This window comes from Saccostrea cucullata, unplaced genomic scaffold (assembly GCF_032062105.1).
Source record: "Saccostrea cucullata isolate Sc308-1 unplaced genomic scaffold, CSIRO_AGI_Scuc_v1 ctg2846, whole genome shotgun sequence".
NCBI classification, from domain to species: Eukaryota; Metazoa; Mollusca; class Bivalvia; order Ostreida; family Ostreidae; genus Saccostrea; species Saccostrea cuccullata.
In genome coordinates this window covers 51,536-73,256 of record NW_026920312.1, presented here as the reverse complement: position 1 = coordinate 73,256, position 21,721 = coordinate 51,536, and the positions used below count along the sequence as shown (strand labels likewise).

Sequence of the window (21,721 nt, the reverse complement as noted above, 5' to 3'; positions counted from 1 at the left end):
CCTCTGTTAAAATGGAATTGGACAGATTTTTTTAGCATTGAAAATCTTGGAACCGAATGAACTTAAATGTGGCGGTTGTAAGTGTGGCAAATGTCCGGTTGGAGGAAAGGAATTCACTATTCAGGAACAAAGAGAGATGGCCCTCATACAGGATGGACTAGATTATGATCACAATTAGAAGTGTTGGACTGCATCGTACCCTTGGATAAGAAATCCTCATGAGTTACCAAACAATTTTCACTCTGCAAAAGCAAGACTCGAATCAACAGAAAGAAGATTAATGCGGAATGGCAGTGAATATGCAAAACTATATGACCAACAAATCCATGACATGGTCACACGTAATTGGCGAAAAAGCTAGATCAAGACACTCTTGAAGAACATGAAGCTTCATGGTGAATGTTCTCAATGACTATTGGGCAAAAGGACCAAATGTTCTGAATGATCTACTGTCAGTATTACTTCGAATTTGAGAAGATCATTTAGCAGTAGCAGGAGATATTTCAAAGATGTACAATGCTGCCAGGATCAGTGAGTTGGATCAACATACCCACAGATTTCTTTGGAGAAATATGAACACTTCCCTAAAACCTGGCCATTATGTACTTCAAACTGTGACATTTGGGGATAGACCAAGTGGTTGTATTGCAACTTTTGCCCTAAGGAAGACAGCTCAGATGTTTTATGGCGGCAATGAAGAAGCTACTTATGGACAGCAGTTATGTTGATGATATCTTGTTTGCCGTTGATAGTAGATCTCATGCGGAACAGATTACAGAGGAAATTTACTCGATACTTGAAAAGGGGGGATTTCGTGTCAAACAGTGGAGTATATCTGGGTCAAAGCCTACAAATCCACCGGTCAGGGAAATAGAATACATGAAGAGAAGGTACTTGGAATGATTTGGGAACCGGAAGCAGATGTTTTCAAATTCAAAGCAAAACTGAATTTTTCTCCCCGAACAGAAGGAATACGCATTGAGAATGACTTAAGCGAAAATGAAATACTAGTACCTTCCAAAATACCAAAAGACGCTTACCCACAGAATGGTATTGAGTCAAGTTTCCATCATATTTGATCCATTAGGACTTATTTCACCCTTTGTTTTGAAATCCAAATTATTGTTAAGGTCCTTATGAGATAGACGTGGTTGCAAGGATGATTCATATGGAGGTGGAAGGTAGAGCAGTTGGGATGCACCAATAGATGAAAAGGGAAGAGGAGAATGGATTCACTTCTTCAGGGAACTGTTCATTTCAGAAAATCTGGAATTTCCGAGGTGTATAAAACCCAAGAGGCAGTAGTAAACCACATTCTAGTGGTATTTTCTGATGGAAGCAAATATGCTTTTGGGACGTGTGCATATGTGAGGTGGAAGGTTGATGAAGGGATCTATCAATCACGTCTTATTGCAGCTAAGAACAGCATAGCTCCTACTCGCCAGCTCTCAATCCCTAGATTGGAACTTTGTGGAGCACTACTTGGAGCTAGACTACGTGAAAAAGATAACCAGTGACTTACAGTATGAATTTGATGAAGTTTTTCACGTTGTTAATTTAATGATAGTCAGGGCTAAGATACAGAAAGAAAGTTATGTCTTCGGCACATTTAGTGCGACAAGAGTTGCCGAAATACAAGATAGAACCAAGAAAGAAGACTGGTGGTAGATACCAGGAGATATAAATCCAGCTGATATGACAACTCGGACAAAGGATGCACAGTCGTTGGGACCATAATCAGTATGGCAGGAAGGACCTGAATTCTTGGAGAAGCCAGTTGAGGAATGGCCAAGAAGCCAGGAGTGCAATTTGGAAAGCACCGATCTGCCAGATGTCATAAGAAGTATGCAACACACTGTACAGAATGAGTTAAAGGAACATCCCAACTTTGATGATGTTAACCTTAAGAACTACAAGGATTTGACAAAACTTTTGTGCGTCACTGTTATTCTTATGCGTGTAGCTAAAAGAAACCTTTAAGACAAAATAGTGCTGACATTTCTGCTAATGAACAGGCAGAAAAGGAATGGATTCGTTATGTCCAAAGGGATTTTGGATCTCAATGGAAAACTTCCTTTAAACGCCTTGGAGTGGAGATGAATGATGATGGCATCAAGATGGTTGGAAACAGGATGGCAAAATGGTTGAAATCAACATGGAATGTCAATACCTTTGTACTATAACTCCAAAATCGGAGTTTACTAGACTTTACTTACAGTCAGTTCACAACAAAGACCATTGTGGGATAGAGGCAATTCTTGCAAAGACCAGGAGTATATATTGGATACCTGGTGCTCGAAGAATCCTGAAGACGATAAAAAAAAGGGATGCGTATTATGTCGCCTGAAAGAGAAAAAGACAAATGAACAGATTATGGGAACATTGTCTTTGGATATATTGAAACCATCTCCTGCATTCTTTTATACTGCAGTGGATCTGTTTGGACCACTCACTATTTGGGACTCAGTCAAAAAGAGAACACATGGAAAAGCTTATGGGGTCATAATTACTTGTCAGACATCAAGAGGTGTTTATATGGACTTGGCAGATAGTTATAATATGGACAGCTTTCTGATAGTCCTTCGTAGATTTGTATCTATCCATGGATATCCACGTAAGATGTGGTCCGATGTGGGTTCCCAGCTTACTACTGCCTCAAAGGAAATCAGTGAGATGAATGAAAATTGGGATTGGCAGAGAATAAAATCTTTTGGAGTTCACTCTGGCATGGAATGGGAATTTTGTAAATCAGCTGATGCACCATGGGAAAACGGATGTTGCGAGCCTCTTATCAAAACAGTCAAATCCTGTCTTTCCAGTGCTGTAGGGAATGCTGTGATGTCCTTTTCAAAGTTACAGACTGTTCTGTTTGAGGTTGCTAACTGTATGAATGAGCGGCCCATAGGAATGAAGAGCAACGATCCAAATGAAGGAACTTACTTATGTCCCAATGACCTACTTCTGGGAAGAGCATCTTCAAGAGTTCCACCCGGGTCATGGACACAAAAAGAGTGTTTTAAATACCGATGGAAATTTCTTCAACAGGTAACCGATTCCTTTTGGAGAAGGTGGATACGCAACTTCTTTCCAACTCTCATAATTCGTCAAAAGTGGCACACAAAGACCAAAAATGTCCAAGAAGAGGATAATGTTCTAGTATATGATAGCAACGCAGTGAGAGGACAATGGAGAATGGCTCAAGTATCCTGTGCCAAACCTGGCAGTGATGACAGAGTAAGAGACGTTGAACTTCGTTACAAAGTCCAGGATGCAGGAACAAGTTATCAGGGACTGATAGTTACAAAGGTTCGTCGGTAAGTACATCGTATTTTGGTAATATTGCCAGTTGAAGAACAGGTTTAACAATTGGGGGGGGGGGGGGTTATCGGGATCAATATTCTGTTTGTGTTCGGATTGGTTTTGTTTTTAGTTTGCGTACATGATATCCGGTCATGATACGGATTTAGCGGATTTAAGAGATTGTCAACATGTGTGACTGATTTTTGTATATTTGATCGATTATAACCTGTCAGCGTGTAAGTTTATTTGTACTGCATCAATTATCAAACTGTTCTATTTCATTTTCTGGGAATTTATTTCACTGTGTAATTTTTTTTCTCATAATTTGTTTATAGGTTGAAACTAAATAAATGTTGCAACACTGACCTAGAGTTATAAAAGACTGCCTGTGCCGGACTTGCGATTTGCACAAAACAATTACAAATGTGTTGAATTTAAGTTCAAATTATGAATGTGTGTATATGTTTGATGTTGTAAACTCGCTCTGAATAAAACACAAAGACAATTAACAACTCTACAAATGTAAAGTCTACATGTTTGTCGAATTTTGATTACGAAAAACTATGGAAGGCCATCAGTGCCACAATTCCTTTTTAGATATTCTTTAAAATTTTATTATAACTTATTGTTTTCCAAATTAAATACATGTAAATTCTAACGACTTCATTTTTCATTTCTTATTTTAGTTCTAACTTCTTGCTTATTTTTTGCAGATTTATTTTATTTCCTTCATAGCTGTAGGGGCAGAGGGGCGATTTTGCTGATATACATACCGGTATATGTAAAGAATACTATAGAAAATATAGCTATTATATGCTTGTGCCCCTCAATTTGAAAAGTCTGATGACTTTTTTTTGTGGGGAGGTGTGAGGGAGAAGGTTTAGTTGATACTTAAAACAATTCAACTCTGAACTTCTCGGCCATGGCTTACGAGGCTAACGCCAAACCATTAGTGCCCCATTTTAGATCTTAATTATAATTGCAATAATATCATATTAAAAAAAAAACATTCAGTAGCTGCAGTTACGTATCAATATTCCTCGGGGAAATGGGGGTGTCCCCCAAAAAGAAATGACAAACAAATATTAATTAAATAACCTGGTACATGTAAAACTTGGAACCTCTGTAAAAGCAATGTTTGGGATCTTTCATTATCACTTTTCATAAACTTTTTTTTCAACGCAAGAATTAGCCAAAGTGTCGTGAATGAGGGGGAATGCAGCCAATAGATGCATTTTCATATGAAAACATCTGCTTATGATTATTTTCCACACAAAAATGGAGAACCCAACATTTTGCCCCCTTTTCTACTTCGGTCCTTAGACTTGTTGAAGTGGAAAAACAAATTCTCAGTCCTAAATTAAAATCATGTTATATCAATATCAACTGAAATATACTTGATATTTATATACAATATAAGCATGCAATCAGGAATGGGGCCATATTTATCATATTTGAAACATCATGCACAAGGGCCAATAAACTTAGACGAGCTCACTGTTGATCACAGTCTCACTTTCACCAAAGGATTGATTGTTGTTTAACGTCCCTCACGAGAATTTTTACTCATATGGAGACGCCACCATTTGCCGGTGGAGAGCTGTAAATTTTGTCCTATTCTCGGCACTTAAGGCCATACAGCAGCGAGGGATCTTTTTCGTGTCACGTCCCAAACTTGGTTTACTACAGGAATTAGTAATAGAGAGACTGAAATCAAAAGTGAGCTTATCTAAGTTTCATGGTCCCGGGCCGGACAGGGGGTGGGGAGCCAGTGTATTCTATTCCAATTACATGTAAATGAAAGTAATTTCGTATTTTGCCCAATTGTATGTATATTCATAACAAAAGAAATCAAGGCTAATTCATTCTTATATCCCCTAACAGTAATGCCTTTGGGGGTCAAGAAAGTTTTGCTTTGTGCCCAACCCCCATGCGCACTGTAGTTCTACACTCCTATTAAATCTTTCGATTCTTCTTATAGTTTTTCCCCAAAAAGTAATAAGTTAGGAATAGTGAAACATAATTTAAAATAACAGATAAAATGAGAATATGAAATGAAGCAAAAAAATAAATAAATAAAGAGTTAGTTCCGTAGGAAGCAACTTCAGTTGGGGGGGGGGGGGGGGGCAAAGCCATAGATTTTCAGTTTGGGCCACTATATATCAACTACGCACCCTCCCATTAAAAAGAAGTCATCAGTTTTTTATTGATGGGGCACAAGCATATGTTAGCTATGCTACGAGATTAAATTCATCTTAAAGCCCTTTAGGCTTCATGGAATTTAATCTCGTGACCAATCTGTATTTATATCCCGATAGATGTTTAAAAATGATACCTTATTTTTTAAATAAATGTTTGTTAACTAAAGAAAGCAATTTAAATGAATTACGTATACTTAAACTTCACTTCACCATGGGCTAAAAATAACAAGGGCACCGCCAAGCGGAGCATCCCCTCGCGACAGGAACTTCAGTGGTAATGGCAGTACCTCATATGAGATAAATTCTCTCGAGGGACTTTAAACATGTTAAGTATTGATAGTACAATGTATTTTGTTTAAAGTCCTTCTCAGGAATTTGTTGCTCATATGAAGGCTTGCCGGCGGAAGGCTGCACATTCTTTCCTATAATAGGAACTGACGACCATTGAGCAGTGAGGGATCTTTTTGTGCTAGCATGTATTGGGACATGGGCCCTTGGTTTACACGGTCTCCACGTCCCACAAAGGGATTCAGACCAGCAACATTAGGATCAACTCCCTCACTTTTGACAAAATTATTAGCGAGATGTTGTTGATGATTTATTTTTTTTTTTTTAAAAACGCAGAGAGCAAAGAGTATTGGATACATGGATACCTAATTTGAGGTAGTAAAGTTTATATATTTAATTGTTTTTCAGCAATATTTATTTTTAAACATAATTGTCGGAGGTGGAGGATGTCTATTTAACAAAAATCAAATTGCATAGCATTTTAGTGGGAAGGGGGGGCATAATGTGCATACGTAATTGTGCAGTTTCCCTAGTTGCGCGAGGGGATAATAAAAGAGATTCCAAACCAGAAGTCTCTGTCGAGACTGAAGCTCTACTGGTTTGTACTTATAGCAAAGGAAGAGGAAAGTACTTAAGCAGTTGGGAATTGAAACTTTACACTGGCAAAAAAGAGAATAATATCCTTGGTTAAGTCTCTTTATGTTCTTAGTGTAATCTACATGCATGCCACATTATATTATAATCAGACGAAAACTGTATTTGAAGTAGCATTTCGAGAGTAACAGAAATTGCTATTTTTATTAACCAAGGTAATAATGTTCATTGAAGTCAAAAACGGATATAAAGAACCATGTACCTTAGTGTAGTCTACTTGTGTGCCAAGTTATATTGAAATCAGACTAAAACTGTAGGAGGAGTAGCATTTTGAAAGAATTTCACAGAAATTTCTATTTTTAGTAACAACGCCAACACCGTTCGTCGAAATCAAAAACCGATAAACAGAATTATGTATCTTAGTGTAGTCTACTTATATGCCAAGTTATATTGAAATCAGACCAAAACTGTAGGAGGAGTAGCATTTTGAAAGAATTTTACAGAAATTTCTATTTTTAGTAACAACGCCAACACCGTTCGTCGAAATCAAAAACCGATACACAGAATTATGTATCTTAGAGTAGTCTACTTATATGCCAAGTTATATTGAAATCAGACTAAATCTGTAGGAGGAGTAGCATTTTGAAAGAATTTTACAGAAATTTCTATTTTTAGTAACAACGCCAACACCGTTCGTCGAAATCAAAAACCGATACACAGAATTATGTATCTTAGTGTAGTCTACTTGTGTGCCAAGTTATATTGAAATCAGACCAAAACTATAGGAGGAGTAGCATTTTGAAAGAATTTTACAGAAATTTCTATTTTTAGTAACAACGCCAACACCGTTCATCGAAATCAAAGACCGATATATAGAATTATGTATCTTAGTGTATTCTACTTGTGTGCCAAGTTATATTAAAATCAGACCAAATCTATAGGAGGAATAGCATTTTGAAAGAATTTCACAGAAATTTCTATTTTTAGTAAGAACGCCAACACAGCTTGTCGAAATCAAAAACCGATACTATACAATTATTGCTGTGTTTTGAGGTCAATACAATGATTTAGCCATCTGAGGAGTACAATATTCACTGAGCCCGAAGGGCGAGGTGAATATTGTACTTCGAAGATGGCTAAATCATTGTATTGACCGAAAAAAACAGCAATAACTGTTTTATTATATGATTTACTGATAAAATGATAGAGCTCATTACTTGTTTGCATTTCATTAAGTCCTACCCAAATTCAAGAGAGAAGCAGAATTAAAATGTTAGAAAACCTTACCAGTCATATCAATTTGAAATGCTTTTTTAAAATCAATTTTAGTTGCCATGAAAGAAATAATTATATAATGTCAGTCTTTTTTAAAGGATATATTTTGAAAGGAAGGAGTATTATCATGGAAAACTGACTACAAAAAAGTAAAAAAAAAAATTGCTGTTCAGTAAAAGTATTGGAGGGGGGTCCCTGCATCCCCTCTTACCACCCTCACCCTAAAATATATATTCTCTTTATATGTTTTGTTCACAAAAAAAATCTTAGTCATTTAAATAGCTTTCCAAAACAATTTGTATCAATTTGGAATTTCCCAATCTATTTTTAGATCAATGTAGAGGAAATAAATCCTTGTATTGACCTGGAACGTCACGTGCAGGTCAAGACAACGTAGTATTTTTCTAACATAGTTGGATCTCAGCCAATCAGAGAGATGGAAATTATTCAATCATATAATAAACAGAATTATGTATCTTAGTGTAGTCTACTTATATGCCAAGTTATATTGAAATCATATCAAAACTGTAGGAGGAGTAGCATTTTGAAAAATTGTTTACAGACAGACAGACGGACGGACACCGGACGCATTACTATCGCATAAGCTCTTCTGGTCTCTGACCAGTAGAGCTAAAAACAGTACCGACCGGACACAACCTAACACCAGAGCGAACTCGGAGCGGACCCCGGGTTCGCTCGGGGTCCGTTTCAGGTTCGCTTTCAGAAATTTTGGGACCGCTCCGGGTGCGCTTTGGGTGCGCTCCGGGTTCGCTCGGGGTCAGCTCTGGGTCCGCTAGAGCGAACCCGGCGTTCGCTTCCTGGGACCGCTTTATGCACTGATGCGGACCCCGCTTTAATCTCACCGCCAGTAAGCCCCGCCCCTTGTATATTCCAATACAGTAATGGTATTGTGGATCGATCATTGTTGTTTATGCGACGATACGGACATGTACACTGTACATGTAAACAGTGATATAATGGAGAATATTGATAAATTTTCTAAAATTCAACTGTACATTCGACGTAGATTTACATGTACAAATGTACATGAATAATTGATTTCCTTGATTTCTCGATCCCGAGAAATTCAAACTAATTTAACAGCGGGTTATAAGGCATTTTTTTGTCCCCCTTGAAAAGGGGGGATATTAATTTGGGTTTGTCCGTCTGTCCGTCCGTCTTTCTGTCTGTCTGTAACGCTTTCGTTTCCACTCGATATCTCAAGAACCCTTTGGGATTTTGCAATGAAATTTTGCACAGCAACTCCCTATGGACTTATGGACTAAAGAAGACCCCTATTGATTTTGAGGTCAAAAGGTCAAAGGTCAAGGTCATAAATAAGGAAATTCTGTCTGTTATAACACTTTCGTTTCCACACGATATCTCGAGAACCCTTCGAGATTTTGCTATGATATTTTACATAACAACTCCCTGTGGTCTAAGGAAGACCCCTATTGATTTTGAGGTCAAAAGGTCAAAGTTCAAGGTCGTAAATTTATACATTCTGTTTGGATGAAACACAATCATTTTCTGGCGATATTTCAAGAAGATTTTGTGCTTTTGCTATGTAATCTTATACCAAAACTGCCTAGGACCTCTCTCACTCCTCTCAAAGTGCCTCGCCCCGTTTGTTTTATTAGTATTTATTGTATTACGTCGCTATTTTTAGCACGGGGCTAGAAAAGAATTATTACGTATAAAACAGGTTCTCGGTGGACTTTATATTCTTATTACATCTATTAGAACCGTTTAATAAAGGTTAAATTAGACATCATGCACTGTGTAAAATTTTGACAATATCGAACGTGAATATATACATGTATGTCACTTCATGTTTATATACAATTTTAGCAATCTTACAGCGGCTCCGTTGTCTAGTGGTAATGTTTCTCGCTTCACATACGAGAGGGCCCGGGATCGGTTCTCGGGCGATCCATTTTTTTTCGAAATACTTTTCTTTTTTTTACTAAACGATAGTATTCAGCATGTGAAATGAAAAATTTATGAGGTCTGGCTTGTACAAACTCATAATATCATCATTACAGTGTGATAAATATTCCAAATAAAAAAGAATCTTCTTCACACATAATAAAGAATAATCCATCAAACCTTTATATCCATTTTGACATATTTAATTTGATTCAGTATATACATTTAATAATTCTACAAATTCAGTGAAGGGGATCCGAACCCCCTACTCCCCCCCTCCCCCGACCCCGAACTGCGCATGGTTTACTTTTCCCTAAGCGGGGGACACAAATTCTCTGAATTAGCTTGTTTCTTAAGTTATAACGAGAAAACAAAAAAAGAAGAGGAAGAAAAGAGTGTTGAATTGATTTTCAGTGTATCGAATGGTGTACAAGTGAAACTGACAAAAGAAATCTAAACTAAATACCTTTTAAATTCATGCTTTATATGTGAAGATACCATTTCTACTAATGTGTACCTTTACAGTTTTACCACAATGTTAAACCTTTTCAACACAATTACACAATTTTTGTGTTGTTTTATTCACAAAAGTGTACGGTATATTACTATTCACGTTATCTCTATGTACATATTCGCTTTTCATTTGTTTTACCTGTTTATTTTGTGTTTACGTTACACGTATCCTTTCTATTATTTTTTTGTTAACTTTTTGAACTATGCATTATATCCAAACTTTCTTAGTCATGCAAACAAATATGTGTATTCAACTACTGTAGTTTTTGAATGTGTCATAAATTTAGCAGCTACCGATTGCAGCTTTTTGTTTAAAATATACTTTTGTCACAGGGTAGATAATGGGTAACTCCATTGAACAATATCGTGCTGCAATCGGTCTTTTTTATTTATCTGGCAGATGTACATCAAAAACCTGTTTGTGGTCGTTTTTTCCATGCGCATGTTTTTTGCAGCTAATGAAAAATGTTTTTAGAATACTTGCTCATTGTAACATAGAGGATTCAAGCAAAAATAACAACAAACTTTATTGGAAGTTAATGAAAGACACATTCAACATGAAAATGTCCAACGAAATCCCACCAGTCCAAATACATAATGATAACGGCGAAAAATACTTTGCTTATTCTTATATCGATAAGATTGAAGCAATAAATTCATATTTTTCTTCCATTTCGACAATTTACGACTCAAATGAAACATTGCCAAACATGTACAGTTTAATATTGTCATTGAGGAAAAAGAAGTAATTGATATTATGTCAATTCTTAATGTGAACAAAGCCATAGGTCCTGACTGTATTAGTCACAAAATGTTAAAATCCACTATTTATACTGTTGCTAAACCACTTACACTGCTGTTTAATAGGTCCCTATCAGAAAAAAAAAGTTTCCGGTTTTTTGGAAAACTGCTCATGTTATTCCTTTGTTTAAAAACGATGACCCCTCCTTAGTTTCTAATTATAGACCTGTGTAGTTACTATCTTGTGTTAGAAAAATTATGGAGAGAATTATTTCAAACATATGTACAATTATTTCCATTGTAACAATTTGTTTTATCGATATCAGGCGGGTTTTTTACCAGGTCATTCAACTGTTTACCAATTACTAGAAACGTATCATAGTATTGTTCAAAGTATTGATGAAGGTAAATCATGTTGTATGGTCTTCTGCGATCTTTCAAAAGCTTTTGACAGAGTTTGGCATAAAGGACTTCTTTTTAAATTACAAACGCACGGTATATCGGGTGATCTTCTGCAGTGGTTTTCTAGTTATTTGTGTAAAAGGTCACAAAAGGTTATGTATAAAGATCTGTTATCATCAAAACTAGATATTTTTGCAGGTGTACCCCAAGGTTCTGTTTTAGGACCCCTTTTATTTCTGTAATATGTAAATGATGTTGCTGTAAATATGTTGACATTGTGTAGACTTTTTGCTGATGACAATTCACTTCAACATTCTTCATACAACATACATGTACTTGATACTGAATATAATTTAAATCATGATTTACATATACTGGAACTTTAGTCAAATCAGTGGCTTCTGAAATTCAGCCCTTCCAAAACGACAGTTGTTTTTTTTTTCAATAAGAAAAATATTTCTGTTATGCCTAAATTATTTTTTAAAGGTGACAGATTGGAGTGTGTCCTTGTTCATCGTCATTTAGGTCTATTGTTATCACAAAACCTTAGCTGGACAGAATACATAGATAGCATTGTAAACAATGCTAATAAGAAACTTGGGCTTCTGGAAAAAACTTAAATTTAAAATCGGCAGGACACATCTTTCAAAATTGTATGTCACATTTATCAGACCCTCGCTCGAATACGCTTCAATTGTTTGGGATGGCTGCTCTAATAATGATGTCGAAAAGCTTGAAAGAGTACAATTATCTGCAGCTAGAATTGTTACAGGACTTCAAAATTTTTGTGTCAAGAGAAATACTTTACTCTGAAACTGGCTGGGAAACATTGAAAGTTAGGCGCTATAATGCAAAAATGACCATGATGTACAAAATTCATAATGGTAATGTACCTGAATATTTGAATGACATTGTTCCAAGCAAGCGCAAAAACATTGCAAAATATAAAACCCGTAATAGGGAACAATACGCTGCCCCAAGATGCAGATTAGAATTATATAAAAGATCTTTTATTCCTGACGCTGTGAAACATTGGAATTTATTAAAGACAGAAACAAGGGAAGCTATCTCACTCAATGCGTTTCGAAAAAACTTAACTACAGAAGTAAAAAATCCCCCAATCTATTTTTCATTTGGCAAACGTTATACAAATATAATCCATACTAAACTTAGACACAACTGTATACTTAATTATGATTTACACAAAAGAAATATTATTAATAACCCTTTATGTTCATGTTGAAAGTATGAAGATGTTTATCATTTCTTTTTTGCCTGCAGAAATTATCCAAACGCTAGGAATAATCTTTTTAATCGCCTATTTTTACTTGACGAATTGGTCAATATTGACACAAATTTGTTATTATGTGGTGATGTAAATTTGCCTGTAGAAACAAACACATATATTTTTGCTGCTGTGCATAAATTTATTGACGAATCTTGTAGATTTTAAATTGTTATATTTCTGAACAAATATTTCACTTGTATCTCTTTTGTATTTATATCTCAATGTACTACATGTATTTTAATTGCATGACATATAGTTATATTTAAGGAGAGGAACTCGTAAGTTGAAAGAACTTGTTTCAAATCCATTTGTTTATACAATAAAATATGTTCAAAACAAAACAAGCTTTATATAGTTTAGAAATGCATTTGTTATTCCTTACGTTTTGTTAAATCGTAGTTTAAATGTTTTCTTAACACGTGAATTATGATATCGCATCTATAAATTAAATGTAACATTTTGTACATCTGATATATTTAGATTTCATTTATAGTAGTTACACATTAAAAGTTCGTAATAAATATTGACCGGACATTTTCTAAAAAAAAAAAAAAAATACACCGTATATTAGATCTTTTTCACGGTCAGAATTTAGGAGCGAGTATGATTTTTATCAGAATAAAGAAAAAAGCAAATAATAATTGTTCTCCTGATCCGATAAGAATATGCCCCCTATTACACACACATTGTCTTTAAAAAATTCTAATTATTTAATTATTTTATTTATGATTTCTCAATTTACGTGTTACATTAAAATATTCAAAATTTACATCAAAATTATTGATCTTCTTAATCTTCTTGGGCATGAAAAAAATGCATGTATATGAAAATCTTCCTTCTGGATGCACAGATTGAAGTAACTCCGCCCTAATGGTAATAACAAATTGAATGACTTCACCAGAATGAACGTGAATTAGACCCAATTCCTGATGATACTTAACAAGATTATTCTTTCAATTTAGTTGCCAGTTGGTATTGCAAACCAACTCTCGTACAACCCACATAACTATGTATTGCTTACGCCTTTGTTAATTATTTCTTCCCAATAATTAGTCCTAAAACATTTCAAAATTAATAAAAGATCATAATTCATATGTTAAAATATCCCTTCTACATTAAATTTCTCTGATTATTCTTTGTCAAGTATAGTTACGCCATTTTGAGAGAATGAAACAATGTACGATTTACTCGCTGCATTTCATTTCCGGAAATATGCATAGCATTTCCGACATTTTTTAATTTCATTTCCGACGTTGTTTTGTTTTCATTTCCGACATAATTTTCTTTTCATTTCCGGAATTTACCTGTGCGGCAATTCAATGATTTCTAAGTAAAGGGAAATTGAATTTTAAAAGTATTTATACCAAAATATTAATGAAAATTCAAAAGAATATGTATACATATATGCATATATGTAACACTAAGTCTAGGTAAAAAAGTTCAATGAGCATAAAACTTGTTTCAAGACATTTAATGTGCACTAAATTAAATGTCATGACAGCACCATACTTATATGTCCAAGTCACTGATAGATTTACAAAATTGGATTTCAATGCTTTATTTATGATTTATTCCTTTATATTTTTTATAAGTAAAGTTATCAAATCTGTTACTATAGGTACTACTTATGTATTTGAAAAATGTCGGAAATGAAAACAAAATGTCTGAAATGAAAAGTTGATAATTACCAAAAATTCCGGAAATGAAATGCAGCCGATTTACTAAATGTGTTTAATTAGCGTAATTAATTCGTTCAATTATGTAAATCTCACTTCACTTGAGTATACCTCGATAGACCAGACGTATTTCATAGCGGTCCAGATTTCTTTAATACTGTTTATATAAATTTCCAATTCAACATGTAACTATATAAATATATAGTGTTTAGTAGTAGTGCTAGTTGTTTTTGGTTTCTCTTTTTCCTTTGTTCTTAAGACTTTTTAACTTTTTTCTTTGTTTTACGGGAGTTTTTCTTCCGTCTATTACTGAATCTGGGTCAACCGTGAGCTTTCCTCTTATTGTTGAACCCAGATTCTTTTAAACCTCAAGACACAAACACGAGTTACAAATTTGGTACTTTTATATAGAAACAGCAAGGAATAAACTTTTACATGAGCTTGGGAACTATCAGCACCGATGGTCTGATTCCAACTGACTATAATTTTTCACAACAAAACATACATACTGAACAAAGACAGAGTAAAATAAAAGGATTAACAAAAGGTATATAGAAATCAAGTATCAAACAATTATTGAGCGAATGGTGACATTTTAGCAGTATGTATATAATAGAATTAAAGATGCAAGATTAAGTGTCAATAAATATAAACAGATGTCAAATAAACAGATGTCAATTAAGGAATTAACTGTCCAATCTCTGACTATGCCTCAGGTGGGATTAAGGCAGTGCGGAATTTATATAATTGATCACATTTGCCGAAATATAAAAAAAGTTTTGAAAATAATTTACACAAAGTCCGAAAAGTTAATTTATACTGTAATTTAAAAAAGTCCAAAAATGTTGTATTTTACACCGTAACACATGCTCCGCCTTCGCGTAAAACACGTCCTCGTGTTTTGATTTTTTTTTTCTCAATAAAACCGGCCTCTTCTTGGTTTTCCTTGACATCTCCGGGATTGAAAAGGACGTTGTTTTGTCCCCTCAATTGTTTGGCTGTTTTCTCAGCGTCCTCTTGAATTTTCATAATGTACTGACTATAGTCCTTTCCGAAGTCGTTCAATTTCTTCTGCATTAAGTCCATAAAGACTTTGTCAGCTTGGGCGTCTTCTTTTAATTTTTGAATTGTCTTTAGATATAACTTTTCTTTGGAGTTATTTGTTGTTTTAATTTGTTTTTCATTTCTCTGTTGTCGTTTTGCAACTTTTCGATTTCTGACTCGGATGTTTTTAACTTTACTGCCATACTTCTCCCCTGTTCTTTACACATGTGGAGTTGCTTTTTCAGATGTTTTAGCCCAGTTTGCAAAGTAGAAGAAGTATCACAATATAATCGAAACTGGCTCTCTCTAACAGAATTTAATTGTAGTTCTCGCAAAATTCGCTTGTTTTCTAGATACTTGCTCAGACGTTTCATGTCGCGCAATTTCCTTTTGCTTGGGACTGGTCCGTTATTCACAGGTTTTGGCTCTTTTTTCTTAATCTGTGTAAAACACATCCTTGAATAATGTCCAGATCTGTGGCATCGGTAGCACTTCTGGTGAATTGCAAAACATGAAACGTTTGGATGCACATTTCCACACCTTCCGCACACTGGATGCTGACATGAAGGGAAGTTGAACTTTGTCTGTCTCCACTGCGGTCGGAAAGAATAATCCATTGCTGCCTAATACGTCTGCTTCATCTGTATCTATACTGTCAATTCTGGGGAAACTCGCTATTAAGCTCTTGTAGAGGTCCAGGATCTTGACTACTACAAAGTATATGTAGCAGCCCCGGGTGTCGTTACCCTTAGGTTTCTCGCACCAAGTTTTACGGGAGTTTTTCTAACGTCTATTTCTGAATCTTGGTCAACTGTTAGCTTTCCTCTTATTGTTGAACCCAGATTCTTTTAAACCTCAAGACACAAACACGAGTTACAAATTTGTTACTTTTATATAGAAACAGCAAGGAATAAACTTTTGCATGAGCTTGGGAACTATCAGCACCGATGGTCTGATTCCAACTGACTATAATTTTTCACAACAAAACATACATACTGAACAAAGACAGAGTAAAATAAAAGGATTAACAAAAGGTATATATAGAAATCAAGTATCAAACAATTATTGAGCGAATGGTGACATTTTAGCAGTATGTATATAATAGAATTAAAGATGCAAGATTAAGTGTCAATAAATATAAACAGATGTCAATTAAGGAATTAACTGTCCAATCTCTGACTATGCCTCAGATGGGATTAAGGCTGTGCGGAATTTATATAATTGATCACATTTGCCGAAATATAAGAAAAGTTTTGACAACAATTTACACAAAGTCCGAAAAGTTAATTTACACTGTAATATAAAAAAGTCCAAAAATGTTGTATTTTACACCGTAACATTTGTACTGAGGAAGGGAAAGAGCGCCCCGAAAACTGTTGGTCATTTTTAGTGCTTTATATACATATTCCTGTACATGTATATTTTTTGAAAAAAAATAGCTGCAGCAGGCTTATAGAAAACAATTTGAGTACAGTATTTGGAGGACGACTCATAGAAAATTAATTAAAAGTCATCAGGCTTTATTATTAAAATCAAGTCTAATGATGAGAGTTTACAGTACTGTTACATGTATGATCTCTCTCTATCTCTCTTTCGTCTTGATGTTTCCTGTATCTATTTATATTTAAATACATGTATTGGGCACGTTAATATTCCTGACCTGTTAGTATTTTGAGATGATGAAATTTTACAATAATTGTCGAAGACCAACTATATTTCTTTTCTCTTTTTGTCAGTAAAAATTGTAATATCAATTGATTTCCATTTTTATGCAATGACTGATGTATATACCCAATTTATTTACCACATGGACTTTAAATACTGGTATTAAAAACTTAAGAAAATAAAAACGTTAATATTCATGTATAATTCTACGTGGAAAATTAAAACATATAATTAATAAATTGCTTTTATAAAAAAAGAAAATAAATATATAAATATAAAATACAACCCGGAGAATTAAAATGAATAAATATTAAAAAATATTTTAATTATCATAATAGATTTATACAGTACATTCACACGTTTTTCTTGTATGTACAGTGTTTGGATTTATATCGAATTAAATCAACACGTTCGATCTTATATCCCAATCGACAGATCAATATGCTATTTTGATTGGTTGATGCGATGATTGGTTAATCGCAAATCCTGATTGACAGATCTGTAAAGAAATACCGAACCCGCGTTCGCTCTCTGGGACTGCTACTGAATTTTTGGTTCGCTCTCTGGGCCCGCTTCGGGTTCGCTGGGGGTCCGCTACGGGTTCGCTTTGGGTCCGCCCCGGGTTCGCTCTGGGTCAGCCCTAGCGGACTCCGAGCGAACCCGGGGTCTGTTAGGTTGTGTCCGGTCGGTACTGTATATTAATACATTTATTCATTAGACAATATTTTTCAGAAATATAAAAATCATATTTTAACTACCTTAACAATAATGTTGACATTTTTCTGTAATTTGATGCAAAATACCAGATCTTCTTAAATTCTAAAAACATGGACATACAAGTACATGCAAAAGAAATGAACAAAAATTGCAAATAATTGGGATTTTTTTTGGTTCAAAGGGCAATCGCATAGTTCTGTCAAAAAAGTTCTTTTCTCATTCGTACCAAAACAGAATCTGACCTAGACCTTCTTATGATAAGTCTGAATATCAATTTTCATTTCATTATGAGCAGAAACTGCTAATACATGTAACTGAAATTTTCTTAGTACAAGATGCATAACTCTGTCAAAAATTGCTCGATCTTACCCAATACAGAATCTGACCTAGATATCTTTATAATATAAAATCAAAATACCACACTGAGCAACCTCTGTGAAAAAACATAGGTAATCAAAGATTACGAAGCTCACCTCGACGAATGTTATCAGTTAAAGTAATGCAAATCTCACATCATATTTTTTTAATATTTAGTATTCATCCCAATAACAATATTCTTGCAAGTTGTGTTTAACCCTTTACATGGCATACACACATTTCTATGCGTGTAGCGTGAACATGTATAGTGTAAACAAATATTCATAACTGTTAAAACTGCAGATATCAAGGACTTCAAGTTCTTTTGGATTGATCTGTTCCCAAAACTTAAACCTGGTCTCTTGTATGGAAAATATAGGTCAAATCCAGCATCTGAAGCAAGTCTGATAGTGTCCATCCTTAGATGCATTATCCATGCAAGTTTGGTTTAGCTAGGGCTTATAGTTACTTGGGAATGAAAATGTAGGTCATAGCATCCAGCATCCAAAGCAAGTTTGGTTTAGCTGTTATAAATACCATATCCAGCATCCAAAGTAAGTCAGTCATCCATACATCATCCATGAAAGTTTGGTTTAGCTAGGGCTTATAGTTACTTGGGTATGAAAAAGTAGGTCAGATCCAGCATCCGAAGCAAGTCTGGTTGTGTCCATCCCTAAATACATCATCCATGCAAGTTTGGTCCAAAAAGGGCTTATAGATACTTGGAAATGGAAATGAAGGTCAGATCCAGCATCCGAAGCTATGCTGGAAGTGTCCATCCCTAGATAAATCATCCATGCAAGTTTGGTTCAGGTAGGGGCTTATAGTTACTTTGGAATGAAAATGTAGATCAGATCCAGCATCCGAAGCAAGTCTGATAGTGTCCATTCTTAGATGCATTATCCATGCAAGTTTGGTTTAGCTAGGACTTATGGTTACTTGGGATTGAAAATGTAGGTCAGATCCAGCATCCGAAGCTAGTCTGGTAGTGTACATCCCTAGATACATCATCCATGCAAGTTTGGTTTAGCTAGGGCTTATAGTTACTTGGGAATGAAAATGTAGGTCAGATCCAGCATCCGAAGCAAGTCTGGTAGCAATCCCTAGTGCATCATCCATGCAAGTTTGGTCCAGGTTGGACTTATAGTTCCTTGGGAATAGACCTGCTCCAAAAACTTTAACCTGGTCATGGAAAATGTAGGTCATCATCCAAGCAAGTTTTGTAGTGTCCTTTCCTAGATGCATCATCAATGCAAGTTTGGTCCAGCTTGGGCTTATAATTCCTTGGGAATAACCTGCTCCAAAAACTTTAACCTGGTCACTCATCTGGAAAATGTTGGTCAGATCCAGCATCCGAAGAAAGTCTGGTAGTGTACACCCCTAGATGCATCATCCATGCAAATTTGGTCCCGGTAGGGCTTATAGTTCCTTGGGAATGGACCTGCTCCAAAAACTTTAAGCTGCTCCAAAAACTTTAACCTGGTTACTCATCTAGAAAATGTAGGTCAGATCCAGCATCCAAAGCAGGTCTGGTAGTGTACATCATCCATCCATGCAAGTTTGGTTTAGGTAGGCCTTATAGTTACTTGGGAATGGACTTGCTCCTAAAACTTTAACCTGGGACGCCGACGCCAACGCCGGGGGTATAGCATAAGCTCATCTCGACTTCGTCGAGGTGAGCTAAAAATTAACAGAAACTTTTGGTGAGCCACCAGATTGACAGACCAACTAATAGACTGTGAGCAGCGAAGTAATATGCCCTCCCTTCTGAAAAAGGGACACAAAAATAAAAGAAAGTATATAATGTTCAAAGAACTCTTGTATCAAATTTACAGATGGAATCCTCATATCATCAAGGCACACAGAATTGTGTAACATAAAATTATCAAAATACAATTACAATTATCAATTTAAGATAGAAAAGATATCAAAGATAAATGGAGTAGTATTTTATGGAGGGTAATCGTGTTTAAAAATCCAGACTTGTAAGTTTGTAAATGCAATCTTGTGAGTTTGTAAATCCAAACTTTTAATCGTATCAGTTTCTATGTAAATAGGTAATTCAGACTTCCAAGCATGTAGTTCTGAAATTACAACTATGTTTTGGTAAACAATTACTAGAATTGTGTGCTGTAGAGGGTATCCATTTTGTAAATGGTATGACCAATAGTGATTTATCAGGAAACTTCACATTTGTTTCTAACAGAGGTTGTAGTACAATTGATTACTGTATAGCTGATTCTGCAATGTTCGAATATATTAATGACTTTAAAGTGTTAGATGTAGATATTTCCCTCAATTTACCCATACTGTGTACATTAAGTGTTGTTAAATATAGCACTGAGGTCATGGAGGTTGATGTACAACTAGAGCATTTATCTAAATTCAAGTGGGATATGAACAAATCTGTTAAATTTTTCACAAAATATCTGTAGTACAGATGTGGTATTAGAAATCAATAGTATAATTGAGTTAGATGACTTAAGTACAGAGGAAACTGTCTGTAAATTGAAGGGTGTCTTAGAGAGGTGTGGTAGGCACATGGAAGTAAAAGAAAAAATCACTGAGAAAAACACATAAAAAACTAACCAAAAGTGGTTCGACAAAGAGTGTGATCTACTTAAGAAAAAAAAGTGTGCACTTCTAAATAAATACAGAACAACACGCGCATCAGAACAGTTAGATGAATACCTTGAATACAAGAAACGATATAAGGATCTATGTGTAAAAAATAAAAAGACTACAGAGAACTTATGAAAAACATATTGTGTGAAGCAACTAAAGATTCTACCGAGAACTGGAAAACTATAAAGTTGCTGAAGTCAAGCCAAACAATAGTAAAAAAAAAACAATCAGTTATTTCGGTATACTTCAGCAACTTATTCCACAATAGATGACTGTACCGAACATGTCAACAACAGACTAAAACGACACGAGGAGAGTTGTGATTTATGTTCTTGTAACATTGATGAGATTCTTAATGCAGAAATTTCAGAAGAAGAAATTCAGGAAGTGATCAAGGGATTACGAAATATCAAAATAACAAGATGGAATACCAAATGAATTTTACAAATATTCCAACAAAAACGTGAGACACCTCCTACGGAAACTTTTTTACCCAGTTTTCAACTCTGGTCAGTTTCGAGAATCTTGGAATAAAAGTGTGATAATTCCTCTTTTCAATAAAGGAGACAGAGAAGATCCCAATAACTACAGGGGAATCTCACTACTTGATTCCAGCAGTAAAATATTCAAATCAGTTCTAAATAAAAGACTTAACTTATGGTCAGAGACCCTGGGATTTATCCCTGATGAACAAGCTGGATTCCGTCAAGGATATTCTACAATTGATAATGTCTTTACACTACAATCTATAGTGCAGAAATCCTCACAAATAAACGTGGGAAAGTGTATTGTGTTTTTTTTCAACTTCTCAAAAGCATTTGACTAAATTATTTTATTGCCTTATCAATAAAGGTGTACATGGAAAGATGATTACAACATTGCAGTCGATTTACCAGCGTGTATTGAGCTGCGTTAAGATTGGAAACAGAATCACTGAATACTTTACATGTAATGCCGGTGTTCGTCAAGGTTGCATATTAAGCCCATGGCTATTTTTGATGTATATAAATGAATTCATAGAGATGTTACGTGATTCGCAGTGTCAAGGGATATACATTACAGAAAAAATATTGGACATAATTGCCCTCCTGTTTGCGGACGATCTT

General features: G+C 35.0%; 1 protein-coding gene across 1 annotated transcript; it reads left to right on the top strand.

The window, feature by feature from the left end:
- The first annotated feature begins 2,373 nt into the window (after positions 1-2,373).
- On the top strand, positions 2,374-3,318 carry LOC134246786 (uncharacterized). Its single transcript, XM_062729146.1, has one exon. The coding sequence runs from the start codon at positions 2,374-2,376 to the stop codon at positions 3,316-3,318; it is 945 nt and encodes a 314-aa protein (XP_062585130.1).
- The last annotated feature ends 18,403 nt before the right edge of the window (positions 3,319-21,721 follow it).